Source organism: Oncorhynchus clarkii, chromosome 12 (genome assembly GCF_045791955.1).
Source record: "Oncorhynchus clarkii lewisi isolate Uvic-CL-2024 chromosome 12, UVic_Ocla_1.0, whole genome shotgun sequence".
NCBI lineage: Eukaryota > Metazoa > Chordata > Actinopteri > Salmoniformes > Salmonidae > Oncorhynchus > Oncorhynchus clarkii.
Window position 1 is genome coordinate 12,931,967 of NC_092158.1, and position 16,672 is coordinate 12,948,638.

The 16,672-nt window shown below is 40.8% G+C and overlaps 2 protein-coding genes across 4 annotated transcripts in view; one reads left to right on the forward strand and one right to left on the reverse strand.

Moving 5' to 3' along the window:
• Positions 1–22: 22 nt before the first annotated feature.
• On the reverse strand, positions 23–3,499 carry LOC139421865 (melanoma antigen recognized by T-cells 1-like). Of its 2 annotated transcripts, none has more exons than XM_071172996.1 (5): positions 3,081–3,499; positions 2,504–2,594; positions 2,211–2,307; positions 1,653–1,754; positions 23–600 (listed from the first exon to the last, which is right to left on the reverse strand). In XM_071172996.1, exons 2-5 carry the CDS (start codon positions 2,566–2,568, stop codon positions 532–534), a joined length of 333 nt encoding a protein of 110 aa, XP_071029097.1. In that variant the 5' UTR covers positions 2,569–2,594; positions 3,081–3,499; the 3' UTR covers positions 23–531. The 2 variants fall into 2 exon arrangements, with proteins under 2 accessions (XP_071029097.1, XP_071029096.1); XM_071172995.1 differs by having other exon boundaries at positions 2,504–2,619.
• Positions 3,500–6,452: 2,953 nt separating this feature from the next.
• Positions 6,453–16,672, forward strand: part of LOC139422724 (endoplasmic reticulum metallopeptidase 1-like) — a 48,357-nt gene continuing 38,137 nt past the window's right edge. For both annotated transcript variants that reach the window (XR_011635752.1, XM_071174031.1), the window contains exons 1-2: positions 6,453–6,818; positions 8,475–8,779. Coding sequence is in view for 1 of the 2 variants with exons in the window: in XM_071174031.1 (XP_071030132.1) it covers positions 6,544–6,818; positions 8,475–8,779 (580 nt within the window). In the remaining variant the exon portion in view is untranslated. The remainder of the gene's footprint in view (positions 6,819–8,474; positions 8,780–16,672) is intronic.

Sequence of the window (16,672 nt, forward strand, 5' to 3'; positions counted from 1 at the left end):
TTAATTTGAATTAGACCCTTGGTAAACTTGATATTTTTATTGAAATGTGTCTGCAGGATTTTCTAGGGGATAACCATTCCATCCTTTTCAAATCCCTTCATAAGTACATGTTGAAATAACAACGATCAAGCCCAAGTTATTGTCTTTAAATTACTATGGATTCTCAATTGCAGATATACTTTTTTTTTTTCTTAAATGAACAAGCAATTTCCTAAGTACGACTTTGTTGTAATCGATTAATATACTGTTATTCAAGTATTGATAGAAGGGTCTTGTTTGCTGAGCAACCTTCAGAAATATAACCTTGAGGAACACATAACACACAAAACAAGTTTTGGAGAAATACACATAAAAAAAAATACAAGATAGTAAAAAAAACAAGAGTAAAATATGGTAAATTGTGTAATTGTAAATATAGACTGCTAATAGTATTTTCATCAAAAGATTTTTCGTCATTGATATAGAATTTAAATAAGACAGCACATTAAGTTCATAGTTTTCATCTTTTTGGTTATCCACAGAGGACTGTTATTAGGGGGAGTAGGGAGGAGGTAGGGGTCCTGATGTTATCGTCTCATATGCAGGAGGGGCATTGGGAACCTGAAACACATCAAGTCAAACACACACCATTTAGAAAACAAGCAGGATAAGCCACTCTTTGATGATTGAAATACTATTTCCATTTTCACACTATTGCGCCGGGCCTAACCAAACGGAGCTCGCTTACGTTATGACATTTAGTTTTACAGGTACAGTGCACAGTAGTCAACATTACTGTAAAAATGACAGTTTTAGCCAGTTGGCTAGTTTTCAACTGCAGTCTCTGAATATTTTCTTTTCACATCGTCCTTTTCGGAATGATTTCAGCAACTATGATGGATGCATCGGACAGCTCAGTCCAGCTTGGTTCGTCTGAGTCGTGGAAAAAGCCCTCAAGTCAAAATATTTTCCTCTGAACAAAGAAAGGTTAACCTTTTCCAGTAGAATATCACACACACCACCCCTCTCCCACCACTCTGATCCAAACCTCCTCTTCCTAACACCCCTATGAATTCCAGATCATAATCCCCTCCTGACTGGTCCGGTGACATAATCTCAGACAACCGCCACCAGTCATATTGCATCAGGCAGCTCACGTGACTTTTAGCTTTGTTGCCCTTTCCTTCTCAGAAGAGTAATGGAGAGTTGAACAATAGGTCCTTCCTTCATGGTTGTGTTGTTGTCTGTATAGTCAGAGGAATGCAGTATCCTATGACAAGAGAACGATTATGGCCTGGGGTTGGTCACACCATTGCCTTCCAGCGTATAACTGCCCATGTCTGCATCATGGGATCGGTTCCACCACTACTTTGGCATAAACAAATTCTCTCCTCACTTCTCTTAAGTTTGTATAGAGATTTAAACATCACAAAAACACCTTCATTCAATAGAACTTGTCAAATACTCTGAAAAAAGAGAGCTCTGGGCCCATATTCATAAAGTGCCTTAGAGGAGTGCTGATCTAGGATCAGGGCCCCTCTGTCCATGTAATCTTATTCAGTATGATCTACTAGGCAAAAACTGATCCTAGAGCCGCAGTCCTACTCTGAGATGCTTTATTAAGGCGGGCCCTGACCACCGTTACTCCCCCCCCAGTACATCCAGTGTTTTACCAAAGGTAGGAGGTCACTGAGGCCCATCTTGTTTTCTGCTGTGGCTCCTCCCTCGTTGAACTGTCCTCCACTGAATCCTGGCAGGGACCCTGATCTTGGGCTCTGTGGGGAGAATAACACGAGAGGAAAAGAAAACAACAGGGGAACAGGAGGTATAAGCCCCGTCGAAAACCTATGAGCAAAACACATGAAAACATTGTCTTTATGGTTGAAAAGACATTTAAAAAAAAACATATTTTTACTTATGTTCACTGGGAAAGCAACCCATACATACACTTTTCTTCTTCTGAGTTTTCAGATCTAAAGGAACCAGTGTGGTGCGACCTCCCCTAAACCCATTGCCAAGTTGATGTACATCAATGCAGCTATCCCTCTTTGTATCCTCCTTTATCTTAACTGAGAATCATAGACATAGAATCATTGGAAATAACTGTCCGGGTGAAAGCCTAAGCCTATTCTCTTCAGATCACCACAGATTAAGGGAAGTAGAGAGGAAGCCATTTATTAAGACTATTGAAATATGCACCCTTGGCCATGCAAGTGCTGGACTAATCTTACCCTAATCATTTTGTACCCACATCTCCTCCTAAAATACCAGCATCCGAGGATGAGAAGGGCTGCAAGTATGAAGACCAACAGAGCTATGCCTGCTGCCCTGTGGCACAAAAAGAGAAGAAAACACTAAATTATTAATACTTTCTTCACCAAATGATCAATTAAGATTGAGATGCAGCATAACAAAAAAACAAAAGCTTTAAAAAATCTAATAAAGTTCAGAATTTCTATCAGGCCTGCCCTTAAATAGAGTCAATAGTCATATTGCCATCGTAAAAATAAAAAAATCCACTAACTCTTCGGTCCTGACATGGGGTCCTCCTCTGCTTGCAAAATAAACATTGAAGTCACCGCGAGGCATCTCTTTGAACCATCCAGTGACTACACCTGAGGAATACCGTTGGGCTATAAACTATAGGATATGGTTATTACATGTTAATAGCAATATCAATTACATAATGTGAACCATTGGTATACTTTGAGACTGGTAGATTCAGTATTTGTCCCTGAAATGTGCACATGTATTTCACACTCCATTTCAAAGCAATTTTTACCACATCAGATGAGATCATTTATGTGATTTCTGTAGGCCTATGCATATACTGTATGTTTATATACACTGTAGTGTTCTTTTTTTTGTAGCAATGCAATTAATACAACTATATTGATTTGAATTGTGATCAATATCTTAGTCCATCAAGCATAATATATGCGATAGGCTCTGTAATTCCAGAGACAATTGATCATTTAGAAAATGTCAATTAAAAAAAAAATTATATAGTTGAATAGAATAACTGAAGGACCTGTGCATCAAGGCTGTCAGTGTTTGGTCTGCATTTTAAAAAATTAAAAAATAAATAAACATCGTCTTACCTAAAGTGGATAGTTACGTAGATTGTGAAAGGGTCCGATCCTTCTAAATTGCTTCGCAACACTGTTTCCCAAAGTTCTCAGTCTCACTTTTTAAAAACTTAAATCTCTGACTTGAGAAAGGGTTAGAACTATGAGGGGAGGAAAATAATTCTTATGACCGTCACGAGTTCAACCGCTCATGCTTAAAGCCATTGAACTGGACTAATTAGCGTGAAACCTCTGTAGAACACAATTGTAACTACTAACCTCCCAGCCCTAGAGCCAGAACACATCTAACTATTATGGACTCGTGAAGCTTTGTCTGCTAATTCTTTCTGTCTGACTGTGACTCAGGAGACCTCATTATTCATATTAATAACGGAAACTTGATAAACACCTGTTCAAGTAGGAAAATATGAAGGATGCTGATATTTCATATAATTATTTTAGAGTACATTCACTTCAGTTCATAATAATAACTTTATGTAATATGCTAACGTTCATTACACACAACTGATAGCCTATCTTGAACATTAGCCTGTACACTCACCATGTCCTGGTCAGCCCAATGATAATATTGTATTTCTGGAAATTAATGTTATATTTTATTGGTCAATATCATAATCATTTCATAGTACTAGATATTTGGATTATTACCAAAATATGCTTTATAAATAAAAGAGAGAGCACAAAAATATATCCATATTTAACACAAAGTAGGTTTTCTCCTCCATGTGTTGTTGTCTCCTGATTGCTTTGTCATTCTTTTATTTATTTATTTCACCTTTATTTAACCAGGTAGGCTAGTTGAGAACAAGTTCTCATTTGCAACTGCGACCTGGCCAAGATAAAGCGTAGTAATTCGACACATACAACACATGGAATAAACAAAACATTCAGTCAATAATACAGTAGAACAAAAGAAAACAAAAAGTATATATACAGTGAGTGCAAATGCGGTAAGTTAAGGAAATAAATAGGCCATGGTGGCGAAGTAATTACAATATAGCAATTAAACACTGGAATGGTAGATCGGCAGAAGATGAATGTGCAGGTAGAGATACTGGGGTGCAAAGGAGCAAAATAAATAAATACCAGTATGGGGATGAGGTAGGCAGATAGATGGGCTGTTTACAGATAGGCTAAGTACAGATTCAGTGATCTGTAAACTGCTCTGAAGGGCTGGTGCTTAAAGCTAGTGAGGGAGATGTGAGTCTCCAGCTTCAGAGATTTTTGCAATTCATTCCAGTCATGGTCAGCAGAGAACTGGAAGGAAAGATGACCAAAGGAGGAATTGGCTTTGGGGGTGACGAGTGAGATATACCTGCTGGTGCGCATGCAACGAGTGGGTGCTGCTATGGTGACCAGTGAGCTGAGATAAGGCGGGGCTTTACCTAGCAGAGACTTGTTGATAACCTGTAGCCAGTGGGTTTGGCGACGAGTATGAAGCGAGGGCCAACCAACGAGAGCGTACAGGTCGCAATGGTGGGTAGTGTATGGGGCTTTGGTGACAAAACGGATGGCACTGTGATAGACTGCATCCAGTTTGTTGAGTAGAGTGTTGGAGGCTATTTTATAGATGACATCACCGAAGTCGAGGATTGGTAGGATGGTCAGTTTTATGAGGGTATGTTTGGCAGCATGAGTGAAGGATGCTTTGTTGTGATATAGAAAGCCGATTCTAGATTTAATTTTGGATTGGAGATGCTTAATGTGAGTCTGGAAGGAGAGTTTACAGTCTAACCAGACACCCAGGTATTTGTAGTTGTCCACGTATTCTAAGTCAGAGCCATCCAGAGTAGTGATGCTGGACGGGCGAGCAGGTGTATACAGAATGGTGTCGTCTGCGTAGAGGTGGATCAGAGAATCACCAGCAGCAAGAACAACATCATTGATGTATACAGAAAAGAGAGTCGGCCCGAGAATTGAACCCTGTGGCACACCCATAGAGACTGTCAGAGGTCCAGACAACAGGCCCTCCGATTTGACACACTGAACTCTATCAGAGAAGTAGTTGGTAAACCAGGCGAGGCAATCATTTGAGAAACCAAGGCTGTCGAGTCTGCCAATAAGAATGTTGTGATTGACAGAGTCGAAAGCCTTGGCCAGGTCAATGAAGACGGCTGCACAGTAATGTCTCTTATCGATGGCGGATATGATGTCGTTTAGAACCTTGAGCGTGGCTGAGGTGCACCCATGACCAGCTCTGAAACCAGATTGCATAGCGGAGAAGGTATGGTGGGATTCGAAATGGTCAGTAATCTGTTTGTTAACAAGTTAAGGAGGAAATCGACGCCTTTGCAGACTGAATGGACAATGTTTTATATGCGAACCGGTCCACGGTGGATACGAGTGTATAGAGTACCACAGTATGAGTCATACTACCCATAAAACCTAGCAGTCAAAGAAGGAAATGGTTCCAATCGTTTTTCTATCATTCATTTTTCCCATAGTGAATTTTAGAATCTTAAAATAAGTGCTGTTTTTTTGTGTTGGCTTACCCTGGCGTGATGTTTTGATAATTGTGTAAATCTCTCTAGGACAAGGTGACTTATATATTCACCTGTATTTAACCCCCCAATATGAAATGCTAATTAGCTGCTAATGTGGCTATCATAAAGAATTATAAATGCCATTCATGGTGATCTGGACTAGACTGCCGAATCGGTAAGAATCTCTGGATTAACTATCTAATGTTAGCTAAATTTCGTAATAAATAAATACATTTAAAATTCTGTGAACTGTCTTGTGCAAGTTCTAAATTGACACAATACCTGTTAGCAAAGGTGTCAGCTAGAGATGACCTGCAGGAGCTTGCAGGGATTTGTAGTCTTGCAGGATGTCTACATTGATACTAATTTACATTTTCAAATCTGAGAGTAAATACAGATGATATATTGATACAATTCACCTTGTCCAAGAGAGATTTAGGCGGTTATCAAAAATTCACGCCAGGGTAAGCCTACACAAAACACAATCCTTTTTAAAGTGTTTCTTATTCCCTATGGAAAAAAGAAATGGTGGAAAAACGATTGGAACCATTTCCCTATTTGACCGCTAGGGTTTATGGGTAGCCTTGTATATACTCTCTGAATTTAGGAACGACCCAGAGCACACTGGAGGCAATTTACAAACGCACCCAGTGTTTTTTCTCAAAGTAGCCGGGGTGTAACGTGTCCTACTTATATCAGTGCACTCATAACAACCTAATCATTAGGAACTTATATTCGAGCAAATAAGTTATAAAATGTTTTGTTAACCATATTCGACACTCATTGAGCTCCATACAAAACTCGTTAGGCGAGCGAAAAAGCGCCAACTGCTGGAGATGACAGATTTTGGCCCCAGTTATCTCTCTCGCTTCGCCTTTTCCCCTCTGCTTGTAGTGAGAGAAGTTTGTCCCTCTTCGTGATCTGTCCGGTGTTCCAGAAGCGACGGTTGCTGGTGTATTGGACGTTCATATATATGTGTACCAGTGGCAAAGATGGAGAAGGACACCACTATTAGGAGAATAAAATCCTTATACGGGACGCAAAACAATGTATCGGAAAATAAGAATGACTCTCAGGATCAATGTGGAATCAACGGCTGTAGTGAAGTGAAAAAGAAGCCTGAAGTGAGCTTGTACCTGCTACACGAAGGCGTCGGAGTGGCACTGGTGACTGTATTTATTCTGGTGCTGTGGGCAGTCGTTCATTTATCATTACAGCAGCTAGTCATTGGAAAGTCTACTGGCGAGTTCAATGCTATCAGGGCAAGGTAAATCTTGATACTGTTGTCAATTGAATTGTAGATAGCTATATTCTCAACAAATTGCATGTATAGAATCTCTGATATTAGCCTAACGTTACTTCTTCCATTGCGATCGCTTCCAGTTTGCAGTACGGCGTTAACGACACCAATGTGTGAGATAAACAACTAGAGGAAAGGTTATCTCAGAGTTGGTTCCACCTAGCTACGCTACAAGCCACTGGTACTAGTTGTCGTTGTAGGTAACCCATGTCAGGTGTCGCTAGGGTGTAGCTAACGGTCGGTTCATAGAAGGGAGTGGCGGGGGAAATATAAAGACACCCTTCTCCATTGTTTCTTGACAGTTTGTGGCGCTGACATAGTCTGTCTGACAATAGTTGTCAATAGTGAAGAAATATCAGACACAAATAGACCAGTTATCCTCTACATTTGAATAATTGTAGTATAACACCATTTTCTAAATGAACTACTTATTTTATTTCCTATATTCCCGTAATAAACATATACAAGGCTGCTTTTCAGTTAATCAGAGAGCAGTTGGATGCTTATTTGATAAAATCCTGCTTTATGACACTACTAGTTAGAGAGATGTAGACACATAAACCTGATGAATGTGTTAGATGGGACACATACAGTAGGTGATATAATCTGAGGGCAACCCTAAAGCTAACATACAGGAATGGAAACCACCTGGAGTCATTAAGGACACTACAGTCTACCTAGACCTAGCCACACACATACAGTCCATGTAGACTTCCTCATCTCTTTAGTGGAGGAAGGGAATTGAAGGGGTGGGGACAATGTACATTAGCCTTATGAAAGTGTCAAATAATGTGACACCTACATAATCTGAGGGCAAACCTGTCAGACATAGGCTACAGGTAAGGGAATCATCTGGAGTCATTTGGATTTTACAGTCTAGTTGACCTATCCACAGCCATACAGTCTATGGGGACTTCTTCCTGTTTTTAGTGGCGTAAGGGAAGTGGTAGTCTGGTCCCAGATCTGTTTGTGCTGTATTGCCAACTCCTGTGGTGACAAAACTGTTTGGCTCCTTGACAATGAACATAGGCATTGACATGACAGCTCAAACAGATTTGGTAGCAGACTAGGGAAGGGGTGGGGGTGAGTGTCTACATGGGCTACCTCAATGTAAACTACCACATAGACCCTTTGGAGTGTCAAATGACCTACAGCTTTATTGGTGTGGATCTTATTGTAGCTGCCAGAATTTTTGCAAACCAAAGAAACAGGAAAGGCTTTGTCTCTAAGAAAACGAATAAACAGGCTCTACAGTAGGCTATTTACAGTACTGATATGACTAGTCAAACAGTACGGGATGACAGAAGTCATATCCCATTTTAAAACATTGCCATGATGCCTCGCAATGTTTTAACTCTTCTAATAGGATTATGCACAACAAAACGTAGTATACGTCAGGTCAAAAGGGATGATAATATTAGGCCTAGCCTACATTTGGAAGTTATTAGCTATGCTTGCTGAAAGCAAAGCACAACTCTAGAAACTGTTCATACTTATTAAAACAACTTTTTCAAAATGATTTAAATTAAACTTGATAGAAACTGCAGATGTAGTAGGCCTTTACTTAACATGTCTCACCTGATTTGCTGACTCACTCCCTGCATGCCTTTCCCTTTCTGCCAGGAAGCACCTGGAGCGTATCACCAGCGTCGGTCCCCGTCCCACGGGCAGCCCGGAGAATGAGATCTTAACGGTTAACTTCCTGCTAGAGCAGATTGAGCACATCAAGGCCGACAGCGCCTCAGGACCCCACTCTGTCACTGTGGACGTCCAGCGACCCACAGGCTCCTTCAGCATTGACTTCCTGGGAGGGTTCACCTCCTACTACGACCGGGTCAGCAACATCGCTGTCCGCCTGGAGCCCAAGGCTGGGGCTCAGCACCTCATGCTGGCCAACTGCCACTTTGACTCTGTGGCCAACAGTCCTGGTACAATACAATACAACACAACCAATTAGTCTTTATTATATCTTAGGGTTTATTATTCAACACACACACACACACACACATACAAACACAAACAAACAAACAAACAAACAAACAAACCACAACAGGCCGAATACCCTTACATTTCATTTAGTGGATACGATCATGTCTGTGTGAGTAGTGTTGTTAGTTACAGTTACATTACTGAAGAGAATAGCTAAAATACATGTTATGTAAGGCACAAATGGTCGAGTGTATGACTGATTCTGACAGAGATGTTTGTTATTTTGGTCAAGACAGTAAGCAACAGTAGTAGTGGTGGTGTACTGTAGTACAACCACAGTTGGGTGGGGAGGTCCTATTAGTTCATACAGTAACGTGAACGCAAAATCATCATATTTAAAAAAAAAAATACATAAAAAACATGTTCTCTATATATATATATATATAACCCCTAAGTTGTCCCAGCCTAAACAGCTCAGTAGAGTTTGCGTATATATTATGACAACCTTTTGGACTTCGGTGAGATTTTATTTCTGGCTGTTTGGCCACTCAACGTTTCTTCTTGAGGCAAGAGGAATTTCAGAGCTGAAGTCTACGCCCCTTAGTCGGTGATTGGTCAACAGTAGGGATTCTTCAATAAAGTATTTTCTGTCATTCAACGAGGTGATGACTCATTTTCATGCAAATTTTTTCATTGCGAAATACTGCACCAAACATCTTAGTTAGATATTAAAATTGCGTGACTAAGATCTCTTCTGGCAAAAACGTCAAAGTTAATGACAGATTGCTTGAGTTATCTTAGATTCATTCTGACTATTTTGAAGAAGTGTATAGAGTGTCTCAATAGTACTATTGCCACTTTTTTTTCTCGTTTTTCGGTCTTTTAAGGGATTACGGCTATGCGCCAGCTGAATGGAAGAATGCTGACGCCTTTACTCTCCATTAAATGTAATTACACCATTATATCCCTGAAAACAGAGAGGACAAAACAGGCTACGACTTACAGTCCAACATGGTGCAAACCAAGAATAGTTTCAGACTGAATCTCAGATTAAGCCTACATACAGTTCTCCAACTATAATTCATTCCCCATAACCCCTGAAGAGAAATGAATGTTCTCTAAAGTCTGGACACGAAGTTCTGTACCTTTAAACCAGGAAATTGATACCAGAAGAGGTTGTTAAATACATTGGATGGGGAGCAAGAAAATAAACACAACCCAGGCATTGGCATGTTTCCTTCCTCCCTGGCTTCCACATACTCTCAGACAGAGGAAGCTGGATTCAGGAATTCAAAACATGCACATTGTGGAGAAAAAAAAACAGAAGAAAGAATTAGCACATGCATTGTTCCACGTGATGGTTGTTCTCTGTTATCAAGCAAGGCCCAATGGGGAAGTGTGTGTGAACTGGGAGGAAGTTGGCTCTGTTTAACACACACACACACACATAAGCCCGCGCACTCACATAGACATACGCTGTCGATATAACACACTACACACACACACACACACATTTCTGAGGGTAACAAGACTACTGTTTTTTGACAACATTAGTTGTCGCACGGCGTGACCGGCCTGTCCACTACGCAGGGCTGGATTATACGATTCTCTTTCTGTCTCTCCCTCTTATTGTCTTTTACTCTCCCTCTTACTCTCTCTTATTCTGTCTTTTACTCTCCCTCTTACTCTCTCTCTTATTCTGTCTTTTACTCTCCCTCTTACTCTCTCTCTTATTCTGTCTTTTACTCCCCCTCTTACTCTCTCTTATTCTGTCTTTTACTCTCCCTCTTACTCTCTCTCTTATTCTGTCTTTTACTCTCCCTCTTACTCTCTCTTATTCTGTCTTTTACTCTCCCTCTTACTCTCTCTCTTATTCTGTCTTTTACTCTCCCTCTTACTCTCTCTCTTATTCTGTATTTTACTCCCCCCCTTACTCTCTCTTATTCTGTCTTTTACTCTCCCTCTTACTCTCTCTTATTCTGTCTTTTACTCTCCCTCTTACTCTCTCTCTTATTCTGTCTTTTACTCCCCCTCTTACTCTCTCTTATTCTGTCTTTTACTCTCCCTCTTACTCTCTCTTATTCTGTCTTTTACTCTCCCTCTTACTCTCTCTCTTATTCTGTCTTTTACTCTCCCTCTTACTCTCTCTCTTATTCTGTCTTTTACTCCCCCTCTTACTCTCTCTTATTCTGTCTTTTACTCTCCCTCTTACTCTCTCTCTTATTCTGTCTTTTACTCTCCCTCTTATTCTGTCTTTTACTCTCCCTCTTACTCTCTCTTATTCTGTCTTTTACTCTCCCTCTTACTCTCTCTCTTATTCTGTCTTTTACTCCCCCTCTTACTCTCTCTTATTCTGTCTTTTACTCTCCCTCTTACTCTCTCTTATTCTGTATTTTACTCTCCCTCTTACTCTCTCTCTTATTCTGTCTTTTACTCCCCCTCTTACTCTCTCTTATTCTGTCTTTTACTCTCCCTCTTACTCTCTCTCTTATTCTGTCTTTTACTCTCCCTCTTATTCTGTCTTTTACTATCCCTCTTACTCTCTCTTATTCTGTCTTTTACTCTCCCTCTTACTCTCTCTTATTCTGTATTTTACTCTCCCTCTTACTCTCTCTCTTATTCTGTCTTTTACTCCCCCTCTTACTCTCTCTTATTCTGTCTTTTACTCTCCCTCTTACTCTCTCTTATTCTGTCTTTTACTCTCCCTCTTACTCTCTCTTATTCTGTATTTTACTCTCCCTCTTACTCTCTCTCTTATTCTGTATTTTACTCTCCCTCTTACTCTCTCTCTTATTCTGTCTTTTACTCCCCCTCTTACTCTCTCTTATTCTGTCTTTTACTCTCCCTCTTACTCTCTCTTATTCTGTCTTTTACTCTCCCTCTTACTCTCTCTCTTATTCTGTCTTTTACTCTCCCTCTTACTCTCTCTCTTATTCTGTCTTTTACTCCCCCTCTTACTCTCTCTTATTCTGTCTTTTACTCTCCCTCTTACTCTCTCTTATTCTGTCTTTTACTCTCCCTCTTACTCTCTCTCTTATTCTGTTTTTTACTCCCCCTCTTACTCTCTCTTATTCTGTCTTTTACTCTCCCTCTTACTCTCCCTCTTATTCTGTCTTTTACTCTCCCTCTCACTCTCTCTTATTCTGTCTTTTACTCTCCCTCTTACTCTCTCTCTTATTCTGTCTTTTACTCCCCCTCTTACTCTCTCTTATTCTGTCTTTTACTCTCCCTCTTACTCTCTCTTATTCTGTATTTTACTCTCCCTCTTACTCTCTCTCTTATTCTGTCTTTTACTCCCCCTCTTACTCTCTCTTATTCTGTCTTTTACTCTCCCTCTTACTCTCTCTCTTATTCTGTCTTTTACTCTCCCTCTTATTCTGTCTTTTACTATCCCTCTTACTCTCTCTTATTCTGTCTTTTACTCTCCCTCTTACTCTCTCTTATTCTGTATTTTACTCTCCCTCTTACTCTCTCTCTTATTCTGTCTTTTACTCCCCCTCTTACTCTCTCTTATTCTGTCTTTTACTCTCCCTCTTACTCTCTCTCTTATTCTGTCTTTTACTCTCCCTCTTATTCTGTCTTTTACTATCCCTCTTACTCTCTCTTATTCTGTCTTTTACTCTCCCTCTTACTCTCTCTTATTCTGTCTTTTACTCTCCCTCTTACTCTCTCTTATTCTGTCTTTTACTCTCCCTCTTACTCTCTCTCTTATTGTCTTTTACTCTCCCTCTTACTCTCTCTTATTCTGTCTTTTACTCTCCCTCTTACTCTCTCTCTTATTCTGTCTTTTACTCTCCCTCTTACTCTCTCTCTTATTCTGTATTTTACTCTCCCTCTTACTCTCTCTCTTATTCTGTATTTTACTCTCCCTCTTATTCTGTCTTTTACTCTCCCTCTTACTCTCTCTTATTCTGTCTTTTTCTCTCTCTTATTCTGTCTTACTCTGTCTTTTACTCTCTCTTATTCTGTCTTTTACTCTCCCTCTTACTCTCTTATTCTGTCTTTTACTCTCCCTCTCTCTCTTTTGCTCCCTCCCTTCTTACACAACGTGTCAATGTGAGTCATTTGAACATATACTGTAGCAGCCTATATATCACATATCATTGAGTATAAATATTCACATACTGAGTATAGCCTAAGCTCCAAGTCGATAGCTTTCCTAGGCCTACAATAAATATCATCCTCCTCAGTCCCTGATTAACTGCTGTAGTTGTTGGGTGTTTCAGTAAAAAACATTGGCCTGGTTAGTACTCCTCGTGTTGTTTCTACCTTCATAAGAAAGAGAACCTGCTCGACAGGAAATCTCTAGGCAGGTCTCGACTTCTTGTTTTGGGTTTTCCTCCTTCAATGTTTTTCTTTCCTATATAAACTCAGCAAAAAAAGAAACGTCTTCTCACTGTCAACTGCGTTTATTTTCAGCAAACTTAACGTGTAAATATTTGTATGAACATAAGATTCAACAACTGAGACAAACTGAACAAGTTCCACAGACATATGACTAACAGAAATGGAATAATGTGTCCCTGAACAAAGGGGGGGGGGGGGGTCAAAATCCAAAGTAAAGGTCAGTATCTGGTGTGGCCACCAGCTGCATTAAGTACTGCAGTGCATCTCCTCCTCATGGACATGGCAGAACACTGACATTCCTGTCTTGCAGGAAATCACACACAGAACGAGCAGTATGGCTGGTGGCATTGTCATGCTAGAGGGTCATGTCAGGATGAGCCTGCAGGAAGGTTACCACATGAGGGAGGAGGATGTCTTCCCTGTAGCGCACAGCGTTGAGATTGCCTGCAATGACAACAAGCTCAGTCCGATGATGCTGTGACACACCACCCCAGATCATGAAGGACCCTCCACCTCCAAATCAATCCCGCTCCAGAGTACAGGCCTCGGTGTAACACTCTTTCCCTCGACGATAAACGCAAATCTGACCATCACCCCTGGTGAGACAAAACCGCGACTCGTCAGTGAAGAGCACTTTTTGCCAGTCCATGCCTCCTTGCAGCATGCCTGAGGCACATTCACACAGATGTGCAGGGACCCTGGGCATCTTTCTTTTGGTGTTTTTCAGAGTCAGTAGAAAGGCCTCTTTAGTGTCGTAAGTTTTCATAACTGTGACCTTAATTGCCTACCATCTGTAAGCTGTTAGTGTTTTAACGACCGTTCCACAGGTGCATGTTCATGAATTCTTTATGGTTCATTGAACAAGCATGGGAAACAGTGTTTAAACCCTTTACAATGCAGATCTGTGAAGTTATTTGGATTTTTATGAATTATCTTTGAAAGACAGGATCCTGAAAAAGGGACGTTTCTTTTTTTTGCTGAGTTTAGAATACTGGACAGTCAACAACAATAGCATACCGGACAGTCAACAACAATAGCATACCGGACAGTCAACAACAATAGCATACCGGACAGTCAACAACAATAGAATACCGGACTGTCAACAACAATATTGCACTGCAGGATGAGACAGTGGCTAACACAACAGCCACAGTTAACCGTGGAGAGATTTCCTACTGATAGTGGTGGAATGGGGCTGGCCTAGTGGGGCAGAAAGTGGAATTCCATCCTCCTTTTGATGTGTCTAGTGAAATATCACCCTCCTTTTGATGTGTCTAGTGAAATATCACCCTCCTTTTGATGTGTCTAGTGAAATATCACCCTCCTTTTGATGTGTCTAGTGAAATATCACCCTCCTTTTGTGTTTTTTTGACGTTCTAAGACGGGGATAGATTTAGAGTAGAACAGTAGGAGACAGAGAGAGAGAGTTAGTGACTAGACCGGCACTGCTGCACCCTGCCAGGTAATATGTGCTCCTACAGCTCCAACCACTGAACCAGCCTGGCATGAGAGGGGCATTTTACCCTCCGTGCAGCAGTATAGGGACACGGGGCTGAAGGAGGCAGTAGATTGTCTGATGGTCAGTTCTAAAAGTAGACTTAAAGTGGTTAGGGTACTGTTGATCACATTGTGTTGCTTGTCTGATGGTTAGGGAACTGTTGATCACATTGTGTAGCTTGTCTGATGGTTAGGGTACTGTTGATCACATTGTGTTGCTTGTCTGATGGTTAGGGAACTGTTGATCACATTGTGCTGCTTGTCTGATGGTTAGGGAACTGTTGATCACATTGTGCTGCTTGTCTGATGGTTAGGGAACTGTTGATCACATTGTGTTGCTTGTCTGATGGTTAGGGAACTGTTGATCACATTGTGTTGCTTGTCTGATGGTTAGGGAACTGTTGATCACATTGTGTAGCTTGTCTGATGGTTAGGGAACTGTTGATCACATTGTGTTGCTTGTCTGATGGTTAGGGAACTGTTGATCACATTGTGTTGCTTGTCTGATGGTTAGGGAACTGTTGATCACATTGTGTTGCTTGTCTGATGGTTAGGGTACTGTTGATCACATTGTGTTGCTTGTCTGATGGTTAGGGAACTGTTGATCACATTGTGTTGCTTGTCTGATGGTTAGGGAACTGTTGATCACATTGTGTTGCTTGTCTGATGGTTAGGGAACTGTTGATCACATTGTGTTGCTTGTCTGATGGTTAGGGTACTGTTGATCACATTGTGTTGCTTGTCTGATGGTTAGGGAACTGTTGATCACATTGTGTTGCTTGTCTGATGGCTAGGGAACTGTTGATCACATTGTGTTGCTTGTCTGATGGTTAGGGAACTGTTGATCACATTGTGTAGCTTGTCTGATGGTTAGGGAACTGTTGATCACATTGTGTTGCTTGTCTGATGGTTAGGGAACTGTTGATCACATTGTGTAGCTTGTCTGATGGTTAGGGAACTGTTGATCACATTGTGTTGCTTGTCTGATGGTTAGGGAACTGTTGATCACATTGTGTAGCTTGTCTGATGGTTAGGGAACTGTTGATCACATTGTGTAGCTTGTCTGATAGTTAGGGCACTGTTGATCACATTGTGTAGCTTGTCTGATGGTTAGGGAACTGTTGATCACATTGTGTTGCTTGTCTGATGGTTAGGGAACTGTTGATCAAATTGTGTTGCTTGTCTGATGATTAGGGTATTGTTGATCACATTGTGTAGCTTGTCTGATGGTTAGGGAACTGTTGATCACATTGTGTTGCTTGTCTGATGGTTAGGGTACTGTTGATCACATTGTGTTGCTTGTCTGATAGTTAGGGTACTGTTGATCACATTGTGTTGCTTGTCTGATGGTTAGGGAACTGTTGATCACATTGTGTTGCTTGTCTGATGGTTAGGGAACTGTTGATCACTTTGTGTTGCTTGTCTGATGGTTAGGGAACTGTTGATCACATTGTGTTGCTTGTCTGATGGTTAGGGAACTGTAGATCACATTGTGTTGCCTGTCTGATGGTTAGGGTACTGTTGATCACATTGTGTAGCTTGTCTGATGGTTAGGGAACTGTTGATCACATTGTGTTGCTTGTCTGATGGTTAGGGAACTGTTGATCACATTGTGTTGCTTGTCTGATGGTTAGGGAACTGTAGATCACATTGTGTTGCTTGTCTGATGGTTAGGGAACTGTTGATCACATTGTGTTGCTTGTCTGATGGTTAGGGAACTGTTGATCACATTGTGTTGCTTGTCTGATGGTTAGGGAACTGTAGATCACATTGTGTTGCTTGTCTGATGGTTAGGGTACTGTTGATCACATTGTGTAGCTTGTCTGATGGTTAGGGAACTGTAGATCACATTGTGTTGCTTGTCTGATGGTTAGGGAACTGTAGATCACATTGTGTAGCTTGTCTGATGGTTAGGGTACTGTTGATCAAATTGTGTAGCTAGTCTGATGGTTAGGGTAGTGTTGCTATCATTGTGTTGCTTGTCTGATGGTTAGGGTAGTGTTGCTATCATTGTGTTGCTTCTCTGATGGTTAGGGTACTGATGCCAT